The sequence below is a fragment of the Gopherus evgoodei genome, chromosome 14 (assembly GCF_007399415.2).
Source record: "Gopherus evgoodei ecotype Sinaloan lineage chromosome 14, rGopEvg1_v1.p, whole genome shotgun sequence".
Lineage (NCBI taxonomy): Eukaryota > Metazoa > Chordata > Testudines > Testudinidae > Gopherus > Gopherus evgoodei.
Genome location: NC_044335.1, coordinates 26,047,426 through 26,066,604, shown reverse-complemented (window position 1 = coordinate 26,066,604; position 19,179 = coordinate 26,047,426). Strand labels below are relative to the sequence as shown.

The 19,179-nt window shown below is 47.0% G+C and overlaps 1 protein-coding gene across 12 annotated transcripts in view; it reads right to left on the bottom strand.

Moving 5' to 3' along the window:
- Positions 1–1,953: 1,953 nt before the first annotated feature.
- Positions 1,954–19,179, bottom strand: part of EPB41L1 (erythrocyte membrane protein band 4.1 like 1) — a 161,343-nt gene continuing 144,117 nt past the window's right edge. For 10 of the 12 annotated variants that reach the window (XM_030533303.1, XM_030533308.1, XM_030533306.1 and 7 more), the window contains 8 exons: positions 17,636–18,034; positions 15,641–15,748; positions 14,582–14,662; positions 14,222–14,278; positions 12,468–12,563; positions 11,434–11,514; positions 7,954–8,070; positions 1,954–5,571 (listed from right to left, as the gene is read on the bottom strand). In XM_030533303.1, the coding sequence (XP_030389163.1) occupies positions 5,563–5,571; positions 7,954–8,070; positions 11,434–11,514; positions 12,468–12,563; positions 14,222–14,278; positions 14,582–14,662; positions 15,641–15,748; positions 17,636–18,034 (948 nt within the window). In that variant the 3' untranslated portion in view covers positions 1,954–5,562. The remainder of the gene's footprint in view (positions 5,572–7,953; positions 8,071–11,433; positions 11,515–12,467; positions 12,564–14,221; positions 14,279–14,581; positions 14,663–15,640; positions 15,749–17,635; positions 18,035–19,179) is intronic. The other 2 variants (XM_030533313.1, XM_030533314.1) reach the window with 1 other exon arrangement.

The window sequence follows — 19,179 nt, the reverse complement described above, 5'->3', positions numbered from 1 at the left end:
GGTCCCACCGGGAAAGCGGGCCGGGCAGTCCCATTGCCCCCGCAGAAAGGGGCCTGGCCCCCTCCAGCCCTGAGAGCCAGGGAGTCCCCGCTCGTACGCAGATGTCAGAGATCCAGGCTCCATCAGCCATGTTCTTAGCTGAGGTGTAGGGATCTAGCTAATGACCTGGCCGCTGGCCTCATATATGTTTCCACAGCAATGAAATCCACATCTGCTCCAGGGCCACTGACTTGGGCTGGAGCTGAGCCTGGGCCCCAACCCACTCACAGAGGCTCCCACCTGAAGGAGAGGACGAACCTCTGGTGGCCATGCTCCTTGTGAGTGTGGTCCCTGAGGAGGAAGGGGGGAAATAAATGTCCACAGCGCATAGTACCAGTGGTCTGAGGAGATCCAGGCCAAGCACTGAGGAAGTGGGAAAGGTGGTTTGCAAAGATGGGGAAAGTGGAACCTGGCATCCTAGGAACCCATCAAAAGGCTTGTTTAGCGGCCCTAGGTGTGGAGATGGAGCAGGCATTGATACAGAGGCAGAAGGAGACTGCCTCTGTAATCCCTACTCTTCTTTCTCTGCAGGTTCTGCGAAGGAGCCAGGGCAGAGTAACGGTGGGTCTGCTGTGGGCAAAAGTGCTTTCTGGATGGGGCTGGAGAGTACAACCCAGAGGACTTTAGAATTGTCCTAGAGATCTTCAAGCAATGGAGCTTGGAGTCAATTTGCTCCAACACCAATGAAGACCCTTCAAAGAGCGAGTCCTGTAAAGTCTGTTGCAGCCACCCCAACAGGTATCACTGAGGGAATATTTTCCAACAACTGTGCATGGGGCGCATCCCGTGCACATCAAGGGTGGAATCAACATGTACGCTTACTTGAAGAACTACCTTGAACAAAGACCGTAGCTTGTAAAGTTAGATCTAAGCCATTAGAAAGAAAATTTTAACGTTTGTTTGCTTGTTAGCCTCGTACTGGTCTGGGCTGGACTCCAAAACCTCACGTCCCCACAGCAGTAAAAATACAGCCTGACCATGGAACATCTCCAAAATAATATTTCAACATAAATAGTGTTAATAATTGCATGTCATTGACTTGACTAGTAGAAATCCACTTGAGGCTTTCCGTCATGCCCTCCATCCCAGGGAAGAAATGAAGACAAAACTTGCCCTTCTCTTACAAAGAAACCCTTCAGGGACAGGATTTGCCTACCAGCCCACTCCTAATTCCCAAATGGATGGCAATTTTACCCACCTGGCTCTAAGTTTCCATCTACCTACTACACCCAACCAATCTCTTGGTCCCAGCTTGTCCTCATCTCCAGCCTTGGATTCAGTTGGTTCACAATGGTTCTGTGTACAGGCACCTCTCTCAAACTTCTACCTCATTCTCCAGAATCTCAGCTTTCAGAAAACTATTTTATTCCTCATGAAAGAAAGGAGGTTCACAGATCTACACAATTTACTCTATTGTCTCATTTGATGCCACAAATGGCTGGTATTTGTTATTATAACCCCCATAGGCCCCCTCTTCCAACCCAATCAAGTAGGAGCTTGACCCAAGAAGCCTAACAAAGCCCATGGACATATTCGAGCCACACCAAAGGGGAACCACCAGCCCAATGGAGCTCAGAGAGCACCCACCTTCATATTTTGAACATTGTAGAATGTTCTGTGAGCAGCATCTCATTCTGGTGACTTATGTGGATGGCGCTTATTTTGTGGGTGAAACTTGGAAGAAAATTAGGACCCCCTCCCATTTAACCTCTGCATTAAATAGACCCCTGAATTGTCCCCATTCTGCCCAGTCCTGTACCAAGGCTAACTACGGAAGGTCCAATCTCTTTTCTGCTCTCACTCAATGCCATCTCCAGGCAGACTTTCAACCTGTAATGCTCCTGGGCCTAAAGCTCCTCCTCTGAACAGTGGAGAATTAGATCAGAGAAAAGTCAGTTTCAGCCCACACGCTGGTTGAGCATCAAACACATTTATTTCACTTTTATTGAATACAAGAACAGTGAGCACACACGCATACACCACCAAGCACTGAAAAAAAATATGATTGAAAGGGGCGAGGGGGAGAAGAGGAACAGGGGAAGAGGGACGGGGAGTTAGTGAAGGAACGACAGTGCATTGCAGTTGGTTGGTAAGGTGCTTTTCAAATAAAAATCCTGTTTATTATCATCATCACTCATGCAATTGCAGGCCAGTTTTGAAATGAACTTGCAGATTTAGGGACAAACAGGCACTTGTGTCTCCCACCCCCTTCAACAGAAAGGCCCCAGAAAAAAAGAAAAAGAAAAAATCTGAAATGTCAGCGACAGTGATGAAGAAGGTGGAAGGAAGCCAAGGCCTTAGAGTGATGCACAGCTTCAACACCATCACAAACAACACAGATATATTAAAATATATAAAGAAAAAGCTTGAGTCTATTGCTCACCTGGCAGGGTGTGGATTTATTATATATATAAAATCCACATCTTGCCAGGTGAGCAAAAGACTCATTTCCACCCCCACCCACCCTTTGTCACACTGTGAGGAATCCAGAGAAACAGGTCCACTGTTTTTTAGCTCTGAACATGCAAGCTCTGTTTCTAATCTCACTTCCACCAATTTTGCAGCAGTGCAACTCCACTGTTTTTAATGGAGTGACTCCAGATTTTACACTAGCATGAGCGAGATCAGAATGAAGCTCCTGGAGTTTCAAAGTAGCCTCTAATTCAATTTCAATGGCATCAAGTTTCCACCAGCTTTTTTTTTGTTTGAAATTCAAAATGCATCAAACACCCAGTGTGATGCATGGGATAATGTACCCCCTCTGATAGCAGAACAGACAGGATTAATGCCTTGCACAGCTAGCTCTTGGAAACAGGTCCTCTGACTTGGGCTTCTCTTCCTGAAAGCACATGTGTTTTTTACAGCTGACTTGGGTGTGTTTAAAAAAAAAGTCTCTGTGTAATTGCTGTCACTCCTTTTGGTTTTGGTGGGTGTTGTCCCTAAAGCAGCAGCAGGTTATGAGTGGCTGTGAATTTTCAGGTAGAAGCCAGGGAGAACACCACACATTTGGGTTCATCAGAAGCCTGAAATAACCCTCTCTGGCACTAGCACGTGAATCAGTGCTATTGTCAGGGAGCCAGTGCTCAACCTTTAATGCTTACAGGAGAAACCTATGTGCCAAAAGGAGAACAGACTTCATGGAAACACAGTAGAAGCCAACTGGAAAGACCAAAGAGTCCCTGCTATGGTAGGAAATTGATCATATGGGGTATGCCCACCTGATTCTAAATATTCAAGTTGTCCATTTTCAGTAGGATTCCCAGATCCCATCATGGGGACTAGTTAGATGTGCTTCCTCTCCAGGCATTAAGTGGGGGATGGGGGTGGGGGTGGGGTGGGGAGGGGAAATAAAGACAAAGATAGTGCAATGTTTGTGGACCCTTCTGTAGCTTCAGGAGCTCGTGACAATTCCATTTGGAAATCAGTTCATTTCCTTTTCTTTTTTTGGTTCTAACCATGCCCTAACTGCCTGTCTCACACAGTGCCTCAGGTTCTAGACTGGGCCCAAAATCTCCACTCCATAGGCAGCAGCAGAGGAAAACTTTACCTAAGTGCCAAGTTCTGACCAGTTGTGGGGAAAGCAGCCTCTCTGCCTCCCGCTGCCTCATCAGCGCTCTAAGTTCTGGATGACTGGGCAATGCTATCCAGCCCTGTAAATCTGCTATTCCCTGCATGTTTGTCACATGGTATCTTCCTCATCAACTGTTGATGGACAGGAGTCAACCCCAAGCCACAGTATCGGTAGACAGTACCATGGAGGAAAGGGATGGGGGAGCTGCCATTCGCCTGTTCCTGCCAGGGCAGCTGTTGCACGGCCCACAGCCACCCTGGCACAATGCAATCATACAGCTTGCTGTGGAGCGGTACTTGCTCTCAAGCTGGGGCTGAGGTTCAGAAATGAAGCTAAAAACAAGTGTCTAGACCAGTGGGTTAGGGGAGATCACTGTTTGGATCCCTAATTCAGCCCAGGTGCCTGGTTTTCAAGAACCTGCTGACAAGTGTGATATATAGGTAATAGGTAATAATTGGACATATACCAATCTCCTAGAACTGGAAGGGACCTCGAAAGGTCGAGTCCAGTCCCCTGCCTTCACTAGCAGGACCAAATTTTGCCCCAGATCCCTAAGTGGCCCCCTCAAGGATTGAACTCACAACCCTGGTGATATGATACCTCTACTGCTGCTAGGGCTCCAGATCTGAGGAGTCAAAGACTCCTAGAGGCTGGAAGCATGGGAATCAAACAGTCTAACCTCAAGTCTCCAAACAACCTCAGCATCTTTGGATTGGGGGCACGGGGAGACATTTCTGTCTGGCACCTTTTGGCAATGGTAAACGGATGCAGTCCACTCCTTCTTTCCCAGTCCCCCACCTCTTCATGTTGCTGAGCACTCCCTTATCACCAACCAACCAATTACAAACACCACACACTGTGTCACTACACCAACCCCTCCTGCTGCAGTGCATCAACTCAGTGGCAAACGTCCCATCCCACCCCCCTCAAAGAGCAGCGGCTAATGAAATGTTCCCTGTTCTCTTCTTGTGGGATATCAGTGTGAGCTAAGATTCTCATAGTATATCAACCACAGTCAACCAAACAATTATAATTTAAAAATGTCATCAGCAAACTTACCAGCACTGTTTAATTATTTTAATATCGTTTCCCACCCCCCACTCCACACTCCCAGTTATATATAATATACATAACTTAAAAGCACATTCATATGAAACCCCTACAGACTGCATTTTTATAAATGAGAAACCATATACATATAGTTTTTGTTTTGTTTTAAATGAAATCTGTTCTTATTACCTTCAGCAGAACAAGAGACCGGACAAGGGGACAGAGGAAAGAGAAGGAAGGACAAGTGGGGGGGTGTAAGAACAGAACCAAAAAATGATGTAACAGAACTAGCATGGAATGGGAAAGAGGGATGATCACCACACATCCTGAAGCAGAAAATAATTACAAAGTAATCAAACAAATTCAATGGTTCTCTCTCTTCTTTCCTTAGGAGCCGAACAGTTTTGCAACTGCTTGTGGGTTGTTGGAGTTTTTTTGTTTGCTGCTTTGTTGCAAAGCACGTTTCCTTTCCATTCAGTGTGCAACAAATGAACCCATGAGTTGTGTGTCCTTTAAATGTAACATGCAAAATGGCGGTTTATTGTATGTTAATATTATCGTTATTATCATGATTTTTTGTTTGTTTTTTTCTGATGAATCCAGTCAATTCTTCAATTTGTCTGCAAAGGCTAAAGTAGGTGGTTGGTTTTGTGTGTTATTGTTGATGTTGCTGTTTGCAATTCACCTCCAGCGTATAGCAGCAGTGCAAGGATGCATTTTGTTTCCTGTGTGTGTATATATATTATATTTGCTATTCCTTTTTTAAAAAAATTTTGTCTCTCGCCATTAACGTTGCAGCCAGGACATCTAGGTCTCGTTGAGGAATCCATCAGGAAGGCCCCTTCTTCATTGTTCTCGAAGTTGGGTTTGAACAGAGATGCCAACTTCTGTGAACATGGCGGTCAAGATTCCTGCACAGGGCAGACAGAAATGATTGATCATGGAGCATTTCCTTTCTCATTTGGTTAATATTATTTATTGGTTTATGAAGCGCTTTCTGCTTGTATTAAGACCCCAGACAATCAAGCTGCAAACACAAGGGAATATATCTTTCTCTCATGACGCTAGTGCAATGCAACTGATTTAAATGCGGTTGCACTGTTGTAAGGGTCCAAACCTGCAAGGTCTCATGGAAGTCACTGGTAGAGTCCCCCTTACTTGAAATCATTACATAAAGACTGGATATCTTTCTAAAAGATGTACAAATTACTGGGTAGTTCTCTGGTATCATCTGTTAGGCAGGATCAAATAATCATAGTCTCATAGTTTTGAGCCTTATAATCTATGAAAATAATTAGAATAGCTGGCAAACAGCACCTTGCAGGATTGGGCCAAGACTAAGAATATGTTTTAGTCATGGGTATTTTTAGTAAAAGACATGGACAGGACAAGGGCAGTAAACAAAAATTCATGGCCCATGACCCGTCCATGAGTTGGAATCTGTGACTTCCATGCCCTCCATGACACACTTGCAGCCTTAGCCATGACTGAGATTTTAGCCCCATATTTTACTGCACTGACCAAGCTTTCACGGTCTTGCTTTATTTTAGACTCCCTTTTGCCTTTCTTTGTTGTCGATAATGGTGATCCATCCCCCTGCTATTTTTTCCCCTTGTTGGAAGTCCCTATGCTGCCTTATTAGCTCATTGTTGCTTTTTCCTTACTGTTTCTATTGTGATGAAAGCTTACATGCTGCTTAGGTGCAAAAAACAAACAAAACCCAAACATTTTAAACTTGACAGATCTTGTTTCCAGCTATCTCTGGTATCTGTGCCACTGTCTCTGGACATCTGGCCAAATTCATACATCTCAGATACATGTCCTCTGAAGCTGACAGAGTGCCATTTGGTCCATTGCGTCTATCTGTTTCATTCATGAGCTCAGGATGCCCGTTTAGCAGATGACTAACCCATGAAATGACTGTTCCAAAGGCCATATCTCAGGGCTCAGTGTTTATCCCATTTCTTCTTGCACAGCCCTTCCTTACTTCCAAATACCCTCAGATTTCCTTCCTAGAAACCCTCCGTCAGTTCTCTTCATCGTTTCCCCAGTGTGTGGTATTTCACTCCTCTTCCTTCTTAGGCACTGTGGGACAGGTTTGCAGAGGGCTTCCAAAAATGGCCATGTTTGTGACCGAGCCCATTTTCACATTCTAAGAACCCACATTTGCAACTGGAGAGGGATATCTGTGTATGCTCCAGGAGACTGGACTATCCTGTCCTGTCCAGGAGCCTGGGAATAGCCCAGAGAGCTTTTACCATCTGATTGCTGTGAGAAGACCTGTGACCACATCATAGAATATCAGAGTTGGAAGGGACCTCAGGAGGTCATGTAGTCCAAACTCCTACTCAAAGCAGGACCAATCCCCAGACAGATTTTTGCTCCAGATCCCTAAGTGGCCCCCTCAAGGATTGAACTCACAACCCTGGGTTTAGTAGGCCAATGCTCAAACCACTGAGCTATCCCTCCTCCCACAAAACCCACCACCACCATTGTCCTCTTTGTTATCTGTCTCAGCAGGGATTGACTGAACGCTGTTTTTGCCCGTTCTGTGGGTAAAGTGAGGACTTTAGTCTTCAGGTTCTGCCAGCCTGCTACCACTCACCAGCACTACATTCATCAGGAATATTTTTTTTTAATTGCTTTTTTTAAAACCTGCCCAGTTCCCCAAGTTGCCTCCTTGTAAATGTCCGTCTGCCAGTGCTAACGCATGTATTTTGCATGCATAGGCCGGTGCCACTCTCGCAAACTCCAGGTGTTTCTGGAGCCCTCTTGAAAACATGGCTCTGCTTTTTGTTTTTCTTTCTATTTCCGATTGATCTAAATAATCTTGCTTTAAATTTCAGGGCTGGGGGTTGGAATTTTGAAAAACGTATGTTAGTAGTATCCCATTGTGACAACCTTAGATAAAGAACACTGAGCACATGGTGCTGCTCACAGAACTGCTTTGCAAGTAGCCAGGTTAACTAGGCAGCAAAGCAGTCCCCATAGCCTGTCTCAGAGGCTGCTCTAGGAGCAGCCTTTTAAAAAGTTGTTCATGGTTCTGATCTACACTATTTCCTACTGTAACTACAATATGAGAGAGGCTCTGCCTGTATCATCACTTACGCATCATAGCTGTGAGGGGTTCCCTGCCTGTGTTGTTAATGAATTACATCTGTGAAGGACTTCTTGCTTGTACCATTTATTAATACTAGTATATTGCACCTATGGAGGATGCCCTGCCTGCATTGTAACCTATATATATTGTACCACCCATGAGAGAGGCTCTACCTTGTAACTTTTATACATACCTGAGGTTTCTTGTCCCTTTCCTCTGGAGATGGTTCTGTTTCTCTATATACCACAGCTTTGGTTACCAGCATGTCAGGGTGCTGTAGTTTTGCCTCTTTGATTGCCAAAGCTAATGCCTGTAAACCAGAACAATGTCAGAGTATTTACCACAATGTCAGTCACATCTTTTGTTAATAGCCAAGATTAGCATTACTTCTGGAGCAAGCCACAAGCATGTCAGAAAATGGGCCCAGGGCATGTGAAACTACTCATGGCTAAAGTTGGGTATGTAAGGAACTGGGTTTGGATTGAATTCTCAAGAAGCTTAACCGTCCCTGCGAACCCAACTGAATCTGTGGGTAATGACCTGCCAGCACAACTTGCCTACTAGCTGACCAAGAATTTGTAAAATCCTAGGATGTCCTATTCATCATTCTTTGCTGGACTTATTTCCCGCAGAATCATAGTGATAGAAGGGACCAGGAGTCATCTAGTCTAATTCTCTGCCAAGATGCAGGATTTGTTGTGTCTAAATCATCCAAGACAGATGGTGATGTAGCCTCCTTTTGAAAACCTCCAGTGAAAGCGTTTCCACAACCTTCCTAGACAGTCTGTTCCATTGTCCCACTGTTCTTACAGTTAGGAAGGTTTTCCTGAAATTTATTCTAAGTCTACTATGCTGTAGTTTGAACCCACTGCATCTTGTCCTGCTCTCTATGGTAAGAAAAAACAACTTTTCTCCATCTTTTTTATGGCAGCCTTTCAAGTATTTGAAGACCGATACCATGTCCCCCCTTAATCTCCTCTTTTCCAAACTAAGCATACCCAGTTCCTTCAGCCTTTGCTCATATAGCAGGCATTCCATCCCTTTGATCCTCACCTCTGGATCCTTCCCAGTTTCTCTACATCCTTTTTATACATTGATGACCAAAACTGGACACAGTGCTCCAGCTGAGGCCTAATCAGCACTGAGCAAAGTGGTACCATCACCTCCCCTGACTTGCATGCTATGCCTCAGTTAATACAACCTACAACAACATCATATTGCTGACTCAAGTTGAGGTTGTGATCCACCACAACTCCCAGATCTTTCTCAGCAGTGCAGCTGCACAGCCAGTTATCCCCCATTCTGTATTAGGAAAGAAAAACCAAATGCACAAAGTGTAGCGCCTTACATTTGTCTTTATTGGATTCATTTTGTTGTCTATAACTCAGTTCTCCAATTTCTCAAGATCACTCCAAATTTTAGCTCAAACCTCTGAAGTGTTGGCAACCCCTCTAGCTTTGTGTAATCTGCAAATTTGATCAGGATGTTCTCTATTCCTACATCCAGGTCATTAATAAAGATGTTAAACCAAAGCAGATTCAGAACAGATCCCCGTGGAACTCCATTTGAGATTTCCCTCCAATGTGACATGTTTCCATTAATAGTTATTCTTTGTTTGCAGTTGTTTAACTAATTATGTATCCACTTAATGGTAGTTCTGCCAAGCCCACGTTTCTCCAGAATGTCATGTGGTACTATGTCAAAAGACTTGCTGAAGTCCAGGTATATTATGTCCACCGCATTCCCCCTATCCACCAAACCCTGTTAAAGGAGGAAATCAAACTGGTTTGGCACGATTTGTTCTTGGTAAATCCATGCTGACTGCTAGTAATCACCACTTCATCCTCCAGGTATTCGCAAATTGAATGTTTTATACATTACTCTAGTACAGGGGTTGGTAACCTTTCAGCAGTGGTTTGCCGAGTCTTCATTTATTGACTCTAATTTAAGGTTTTACGTGCCAGTAATATTCTAATGCTTTTAGAAGATCTCTTTCTATAAGTCTATGATAGATAACTAAATTATTGTTGTATATAAAGTAAATAAGGCTTTTAAAATGTTTAAGAAACTTCATTTAAAATTAAATTAAAATGCAGAGCCCCCTGGACCAGTGGCCAGGACCTGAGCAGTGTGAGTGCCGCTGAAAATTGGCTCGTGTGCTGCCTTCGGCACGCATGCCATAGGTTGCCTACACCTACTCTAGTAGCTTCCCAGGTACTGAGGTCAGCCCGACTGGTCTATAGTTTCCCAGCTCCTCCTTTCTCCCCTTTTTAAAGATGGGCACTATGTTAGCCGTTCTCCAGTCTTTCCTATCATCCATGAGTTTGCAAATATTATTGCCAGATTTCTTCAGCTAGAGATGCAGAACACCTGAGTCTTCATCACTGAACTCTTAGCAGAGGAACTTCAGCAATTCTTTGTGTTAAGTAATATTTTAGATTCTGTTCCTTTTAAGAGAACTTTGTTTTTACGTTTAGTTTTTTGTGTACTTCGTATTGTTGATTTTCTTAGTGGTATTATTAAAAAAAAGTAAGGAAGCGCGTTCTGGACTAGTGCCTGGAATCCAGCTCTTCTGTCCAAGAGACTTGTGTCACTCTCTGCTACTCATTCACAAAGAGGGAGTACTTCAACACTACAAATGCATTCAATGGAAGCACTTGGAGTGTGATGGGCTACAGCAAAACTCCACAGAGAAGGAGATGGAAGGTCCAGGTTTGCTGTAGAGAGTGTTGCAATACGCAAATGACAACTTCAGCTACAAGAACCCTTTGCTTGTAAAAAAAAAAAAAAGAAATCAAACCTATTTGACTCTACCAGTGTGTACAGTGCCATCCCAGGTCTGCTTTATAGCTTGTGTAGACACACCCCCGCTAGCTGTACTCTAGCTAGCTGGCTAAACATAGCAGTGAGGATGCTGAGAGGCAGGCTTCAGATTGGGCTGCACAAGCCCAACTGATCCCCCTGGGTACGTACTTGCTTGTACAGCCATCGCTGAAGCCCATGCAGTCACATCCTCACTGCTATATTCAGTGAGCTAGCTAGAGTAGGGCAGGTACCATTCGCACCCACGGCTGCTGTGTGGACGTACCCTTCGAGGATTCCAGAGTCTGGCTCCTTGTTTGAATTTAATCCTTGTTTTGGATTTTTTTTTTTATTGTGCTTGGCTTACACGTTCAATCCACTCCCTCCTTTGGTGGTTAGAGTGTAATCTCAATTACAGCTATGCCACCCCAACGGCCAGCCTGTGTTCACTGTCCAAACAGCTAGCTACACCTGAGAAGAGCAAGCATGTGCCGTTTCCTCATTACTCAAAGTGACACTGGTGGGAGACTCTAGACTGGAAGATGCTACTGGCCAGCATAAATCAAATGACTATGTTGTCTTGATTGTAGGCCCAAATGGGGTAGCACCTTTCAGGTCACTTGCTCAGGGCACAGACAGGCTTTGCTGTGAGTGCAGAGCCTTCTGTACCCACATAGCACCTCCACCTCAGCTGATCCCCTCTTCCACACCCTGCAGTGAATGATCTATTCAGGGAAGCAAGCACTTCCCAGTAATAGCTGGGCTGTGCGCGGACTTGCTTTCACAGCAGAGCAGGAAAAAGTGCAGGAAAGAGTCACCACTGAAGGTCCCCTAACAGTACTGGATGTCCTCTCACAGGTTTCCCTCCTACCTGGTCTTGATCCACATCTTCATCTCCCGTAATAATGATCCGCTTCTCTATTCTGGTCTCTGCAAACCCTCCTTTCACAGTCTGGAATGGAAAAGGGGCCAGGATGAGTCCACAGACTGGATGATTCTCACACACTAGACAGGTGGCTGCCTTGGAGGCTGCTCAAGCTTCAGCTAGCGGAGAACAGAGCAGTCTGATTGCTTTGTGGGGAGGGCCAAAGGGAACATATTGCACCAGTGTTCCACAGACTGCACTGGCCTCCCGTTCACTTGGGGATGCAGTTCAAGGCGTTGAAGTTGATCCTTAAAGCCCTACATGGTTTGTGTCCTGCATTAGCTGCTGAATTTGAGATCCAACCTCTCCCTGTGTGTCACTCCAAGAGCTGAGATCAGCTGATGTGTTTTTGCCCCAGTACCGGGCACCTGTGTGGGTGGCTTTCCCTGGAGGGCTCTTGGGTTTGGAAATGGCTCTCTTCATTGGTTTGGCATTAGGTGGGATTTTCAAAAGTGCTACGCACCAACCTAACTCTGCTCCCAATTAAATCAGGGGGAGCTGGGGCAATGCTGAGCAATTCGGAAATCCAACCCAACTCAGAACATTTCTCTGCCTCGCTGGCAAAATCCCCGCCTTTCCCAGTAGATCAGTTTTGTCCCTGGTGTGTATAAATATATGACATGCACACTGCAAACTGCCTTCCTTCCTGAAAAGTAGGACACAGCCACAAATGGCAGAAACACATTGGCCCAAATTCACCCCGATGCTACTGGCCCCAATGAAGTGGAACCCACTTATATCAGTGCTGAAAGTGCCTCATTTACTTTCAGTGGTAAAGAACTCTTGCATGTTCAGTTGCTATGTAAATGGCGTCAGTCATGGGCCACTATGGGATGATGCATTTGCTGTTTCCAATTAGTGTACATTACAATCTTCCTCTCCCAATGGAAGCTGTTTTCTTTAGGAACCCACAGCCTGCCCACAAGGTATTATGTTTCGGCGATGTCCCACTCCTGACTTTGTGCCTTCGTCATTCTTACCTTGGTAACGTGGGTAGTGGTGGAGGTGGAGAGGGTTTCGGCAGTGGCACCAAATATGCTGGTGAGAACTTCCTTCCCAGCAGAGCTGCTGGTGATCTACAGAACATGCAAGGAACTTCTGTTAACAGGAGAAAGGGCAATGGAGCCCTTGTCAGTGATGCCACTTCCCCGATGCTATCAGTGTGGGGCTTGGGAGGATGCCAGAATGCTTCCTACTTCACAGCTCTCAGGAGAGATCATTCAAACCTCCCTATTCTTTCTTCATTCCTTTTCTCTCTTGCACTGTCTTCCAGGCCTGCTCCTAGGTTGGCTCTGTGCTGTGCTGTGGGGGTTGGGAGTTAGGACTTGGATCACCCACCACCGTGGCCTTTGTGCATCTCATAGTCCTTCCACAAGGAGAGAGTGCAACCAGAGGGAGAGCTGTGCTAGCAGGGGCTGGCTGAGTCCAGCCCTGCCCTCCCTGTATGAGGCTGGGAGCCAGCCCATGATGGGAGAGGAAGATAAAAAAAGGAGTGAAGAAAGAGAAGTGGGGCTCAGAGAGCCAAGGCGATTACTCAGCCTGTCAGCCCATGAATTGCTGCTTGGCTACCAGACTGTCTCCCTGCTCTGCAGAGGGGTGAAGAGTTTGCAAGGCAAGAGAGAGGCTTACAGTCGGTCTGAGTGTTTTTGTGGGGACAGGCTGTCATCTCCGGAGCAACCACAACAACTGATGGAGCAGCAGAGAGGGCCCCTCTCAATGGGGAACACAATTCCATTCTATTGCATTTCTTTGGGGTCCTTTGTTTTACATCCAGCTCCAAACACAGAAGAGTGAAGGACAGATGCAATTTTCCTCTGAGTGTATGGGCTGGGTGCGCATACCCCCTTCTCTGCTGCAGGCACCCTGAGTGTCTGTGCTTCTTTGGGAAGTAGGCCTTGGTAAGTGACCGACCTGGAATGGGGGCAGCACTGGGCCAGGCTTCACCCCGCCTAGTAGTAAGCAAAGGGGGAAAGCAGTAAAAAAAGAACGTGCTGCTCTAAGGGCCTGATCCTGCAAGGTGCTGAGTGCGCCCCGCAAATTGCTGACCATAGACAGTGATGGAAGCTGAGCATCACCCCACAGGATTGAGCCCGAGAAGAGGGATCTGCAGCTGGATCACATTGACCTCTTAGGGCTCCAAATCCTTAGTGATATTTGACCACCCCCCGAATGCTGCTGCTCAAGCAGAGCTCCCCTGGAGTCACTGAGACCTTTGCCTGAATGAGGAGTTAGTCTAGGGAGCTCTCCAGTCCCAATCGGTGTTCAATGTTTGCTTGTTCTGGACAGTAGAGAGTCACCAGGTGGAAGATTCCAGGCCCTGCCTTGCCTTGCATTCTTTAGGCAAGTGGGATGGCCAGCCTGTCCTCCCTTCCTGCTCCACAGAAATCTCTCAGCCCAAGGAGCTGGTGCACTCCGTCCCCATGCTGGAGGAGGGTGTCTGCGCCCAGGAAAAGATAGACTCATAGTCTTTAAGGTCAGAAGGGACCATTATGATCATCTAGTCTGACCTCCTGCACAATGCAGGCCACAGAATCTCACCCACCCACTCCTGTAACAAACCCCTAACCTATGTCTGCAGCAGGTGCATGAGCTACCAACTGAGGACAGCCTAAACCCTGAACCAAGGGCCAGCTCCAAGGGGTGGTATTTCACAGCCAGACAGCATCCCTGCAGCACCCCCAGGACCTCTGTTCAGCACAGAAACCTGGGAAGTGGAAGCACTTTCTCAACTCACTGGAGACATGGAGCGAAGTTCGGTAGCCGGGCTCATTCCCTTCCCAGGCTTGGGATCCTGGAGGAACAACATACATTGGAGCATTGGCATGGACACAAGCAGGACAAACAGCTGGGAGGGGAGCATCAGAGACACGGCAGGTCTGTAGGCCTCTCCCTTCATTTGCTGCCATCTTCAAATGGCCAAGGATAGAGCGGCCTTCCGTCCCTGTCCCCAATAGAACAGCACCCCCCACCCAGCTCAGGCCGCTCCCTCTCACCCAGCACCCAGGGATCAATCAATGAAGGAGGACGCAATCAGACGCCGCCACCTGGGGACCTCAGGAAAAGATGGCCTGGCTCCACAGAGGCACATGCTTACTGAGGTCACTGATATGCTTTCTGTGGTGACGATGTGGGACTTGGCTGTTGTCTCTTTTCCGCCCAGGGTGCCTCTGTCAACCTGCCAAGGGAAGGGGAGATCTGGTGAGTCCACAAAAATACAGCCGAGGAGTTAGCCAGCTGGAAAGGAGCACTTGGTCTGCTTTGTCTGACAAAACATTAGTGCCCTGGAGCAGTGACGCACTGGGGGTAGGGAAGCTGTAGACAGGTCTTGAAGCTGCAGATGGGCAGTAACTAGCCTGGTGCGAAGTGTTTAATGAACAGGAATGCAAACCACAGGTCTCTGTTATATGCCCCCCACCAAGGCACCCTCCTGTGGGAGGAGCACAGCAGCCAGAGAGCAATGCACAGCTGAACACCAATTTAGGAGAGGACGTGAATCCCGTATTCAAGTGATGTGTGCAGAGAGGGGTGCATGTGAGAGAAAAGTTCTTTAAGAGCCAGGAGTGGGATGGGGCCTTGATTTGACATCTCTAGATAAGAAGAGGAGCTAGTCTGTGGTCTCCACTGAGGAAGGCCTGCCATTTTAAAGGATTAAAAAGAAACCCCACAAAACTGACCAGCATATTTTAAAAACCTCACCTGATCTAATGGTATGTCTACACTACCACAGCTAAACTATGGCGCTGTAGCTGAAGAGGTTTTTCCATTAATGTAGTGAATCCACCTCTCCAAAAGGTGAAAGCAAGGTCTAGCCATGTCTGTACCAGTGGTTAGGCTGACCTAACTATGTCCCACAGGGCATGATGTTTTTCACAGCCCTAGGCAATGTCGCTAGGGGTTTAGGTGTAGAACAGGCCCCAGAAATGAATCCTGTGTGTGTGGCCAGGGGTCTCCAACCCCCGAGGGGTGAGAGGAAGAACTTGCTTGGTTTGCTTTTATTTCCCCTGCAGTTTGGGGATTTTGGAGGGGATTTTGTTAACTCCAGAATGAGGCTCCACAGAAAGCATGGTGGTGCAAAGCTGCTGGCTCTCGCACTTTTTGAATGGTAGTGCCATGCTGCGGAGAAAAACTCAGCAAGTGCAAAGGAGCAAGTCACCTGTGTTTCCGCCGTGGTGACTCTGTGGTGCACGGAGACCTCTGGTTCTACTTTCTTTGTGCCAGTCACCGAGCTGACAGTCACAGCCTCTATTTTCAGAATGGATGACTGCAGGGGGAACACAGCAAGTCAGCAACAGACTGCGTGAAACTGCGTTGGTTCCTGGGTTCAGTTAAAAATGCAACAGCATCTTAGTGTGTACTGAATTGCACCTCTTTCTCTAAGCTGCACATGTTAGCACCTGCCTCCTGCAGTCCATGGACAAAGTAACACTTGCTGGGAAGAGCTGTGGATGCTAGGAGACCCAGGCTGCATTTGCAAGGTCCCTGTCTTGGGTAACTGTAGGCCTCTTTACACTGAGGGAAAAAACAGCACAGACCAGTGTCGCCCATAATGCACACAGGCACTGTGCAGGCTTCCCCACACAATTAGCCAGAGCACCCCAATCCCAAGCTGATGCTCCTTCAGCGGGCCTTCTCCTGAGCAGGCTGCAAAGCGTCTCCTGGTTTGTGACAAACAGCCACTCGAGATTAGAATGAGACCCACTAAACTCATTGCACTGGTGGCCTAGGGAAGATTTGTAATGATGGATTAGGTTCACCCATGTGGGTGCGTGGAGCCAGCCTGACCCTCAGGGATGCAGGGCAGAGGAGGACTAACTCTGAGGGGCAGAAACACATGACCAGCACCTGCCCATCCAACTGGAACCCTACTGGTGAAGGCTGCTCAGGGAATGTACTGATCCAGCACTCACCCAGTTGCCCTGGCCATGCCCCTGCCCTCATTTTATGGGCTGTGCTAGTCTCTGCAGGCCATCCTGGCAGAGGGGAGAATGCAACCACTCCCCACCTCTGCCAGGCTGTATCCTGGGGCAAATTCAAGGCCCAGGTCTCCAGGATGTATTCTTCCCATGGCACCTGTGTTTACAGGATATTCTCTGAGCACAGGCTTCACTTCAAACACCCTGAGGATGCCTGTGGGGATACTGGTTTAATTTCTTGGCCTTGACTCTGCTTGAGTTTGGTCCTAACGTTTGGCTCTGAAGCAACCTGGTGTGAATTTCCTTGCAGGGAATGGCTTGTGGGGGTGCGCCACATGTCAGTTACACACCAAATTGAAGCCTGGGCCTAGGTGGTAAAAAACAGCGACTCTATCAGGGTGCTATTCTAGGGGGACAGGGGCATTGGCCGAGGGGGCAGACCTCTCCTGATTTGAACGGCAGGGAGTTTGGTTCTCTGGATAGCAGTGCCACTCTGCACAGAGTAAAATGTCCAATCTGCAGAAGACAGGAGGGACTTGGGAACACTGAAGGCCGGAAGACACAATCCATGGGAAGGAACTGAGGACTTGGACCCAGTTTCAGAATTGCAGAGAGCACAGTGCTTCATTCACTGTGGTTCCGGCTCTGCCCTGTTCTCCTTGGCATTTGGACACCTTTAGTTTCTCCAGCAACTACATGTGCAGTCTGTTTAGCCTGATCATATTATAACTACTCCCCTCACTGGAATCATCACAGACCTTTTTGCCATGTCCCACCAGCCCTTATGTAAGGTGCTCATCTCCCTTTATGACCACAGTACACGTTACTTCAACACGCATGCTGTTTGTTAAATTCATGCAACACACAGGAACAGAGATTTGGGTTAAGAGAAACACAACACTCACCCGTGCATGCTGCTACAGTACAAGCATGGGATAGCCAGCCAAACACAGTGAGTTAAGGTGACGATGGCTTTTTCAGTTAGGAGATGCATGGACACACTTACACAATATAATCATGCACCTGGAGGAGTTGAAAATAGCCATGCAAAACAGAGACGACATTCATTTGGGGAAAACAAACACTCCAGAGGATCTCTGGGTTGTCTGAAAGCTGGCATGCTCTTCCAAACAGATGCAAGGGGCATGCTGGTCAAGCAATGCCAGATGCCAAGACAGTATCTGTGAGATGACGACACTGAAACACAAGTCTTGCAGCATGGCTCCCCATAGTACCTCAAAGTGAGACACTTCTGGGATATGGTGGGAGCCCTGCTCCCCGTCCTTGGCATCTTCTTCTTGGCCAGGAGCTGCTTTGTCAGTATCCTGGGAGGAAATTGCACCTTCAGCTTCCCTCTCACTCATGTCTTTATCGAGCTCAGGCAGACTTCTGGAGAAGTCTTCAAAGGCTGTGCTGTGGAAGTCGCCGATCACAGTGAAGTCCACCTCGGCTTCCAAGCTGGAGGTTGAGCTGACCGTGATGCTCGAGCACTTTCGCTCGATGGCCAGATGGTTGTCCTTCAGAAAGACTGAATCCCTCTCCTGGTCTTGCTCCTCATCTCCAGTGTCGCTCTCAGGAGCCCTGTGCCGAGGTGGCTTCGCCTTCTCCTCTGCGCCCTCCCTCGCTCCCGCTCTCTGAATGAGACACAATGGCGAAGAGAGGCTAAGACTGTAAATACCAAAGGGCAGTCTAGTGCCAGCTAAGCCAACAGGAGAGAGGGAGGAAAATGTCACAGAGGGGGATTCAAACACAACTCAAGCAGGAAAACTGAAAATTTTGACAGCAGCAACTTTGCAGGGGAAATTTATTTGGTCTGATCTGCAGAGAGGAGAGGAATTAGAAAAGAAATAAAATAATAATAATAATAAAAGAGAAAAACAGTCCCAAAGAAATTCTCAGGCATGTCATTGAGCCTGATGGAAGCAAACGTGTGCAAAACAACAGGTATGTTAAGAGACATTTATAAACAGCTCAGACTGCAGTCGTGTGTCAGTAAGTTTGGCACCAAAACAAACAAGGAAGGGAAAGGGGGAAAGGATACGAGTTTGAATGAAAGAAAAGAAAAAAGCTCCATCAGCTGCATGTATTCAAGGAGAAGTGAAGGAGCTTGTCAATTTCACTGAGATCACCCCATAAGAGTTTTACACTCACTGTGTTGGGGCATCACTCTAGGTTTTTGTGTGCTCATTTTAATCAGATATATGGGAGGAATGGTCAATGTTCATCCATGGAGGCCCTGTGAATGGGACAGGGCAGAGCATCACCCTGCAGGGGATCCTGCTGGAAGCTGAACAGAGCGCTTGTGTGAGAATGAGTCCGGACTCTGTAATGCTTCCCAAAATGCTGCACAACCGGAGCGGACCCATTCAAGTTTAGTCAGCTATGTTTTTAATCAGTGTAATTGACAACAGGATCAGAGCAAAGAGATAGCCTTCCTCTGCTGGCTCCTCTCGAACGACGTACATACCTCTCAACTGTTCCAGTACAGGGTAAAATTCACCCCACCTTGCTTGCCACCTGGTTACTGTCAGAAATCGGGAATTATTCATTATTTTTGTTTTAAGATTTGCTTTTTGCTCAAGGAACGGTTTCACTTCTCTATAAAGGCTGAACCAAAGCCCATTGACAGCAATGCAAAGCCTTCCAGTGATCTCGACGCGCTCAGGATCAGGCCCTCACAAAGTCAGAGATATCCTCTGCTTTGGTTGGAGCGTTCCAACTCGGCTGCCTTTTATCCAGATGACTGGTGGGTTGAGAGGTATGAGACAAGAGGGTCTCC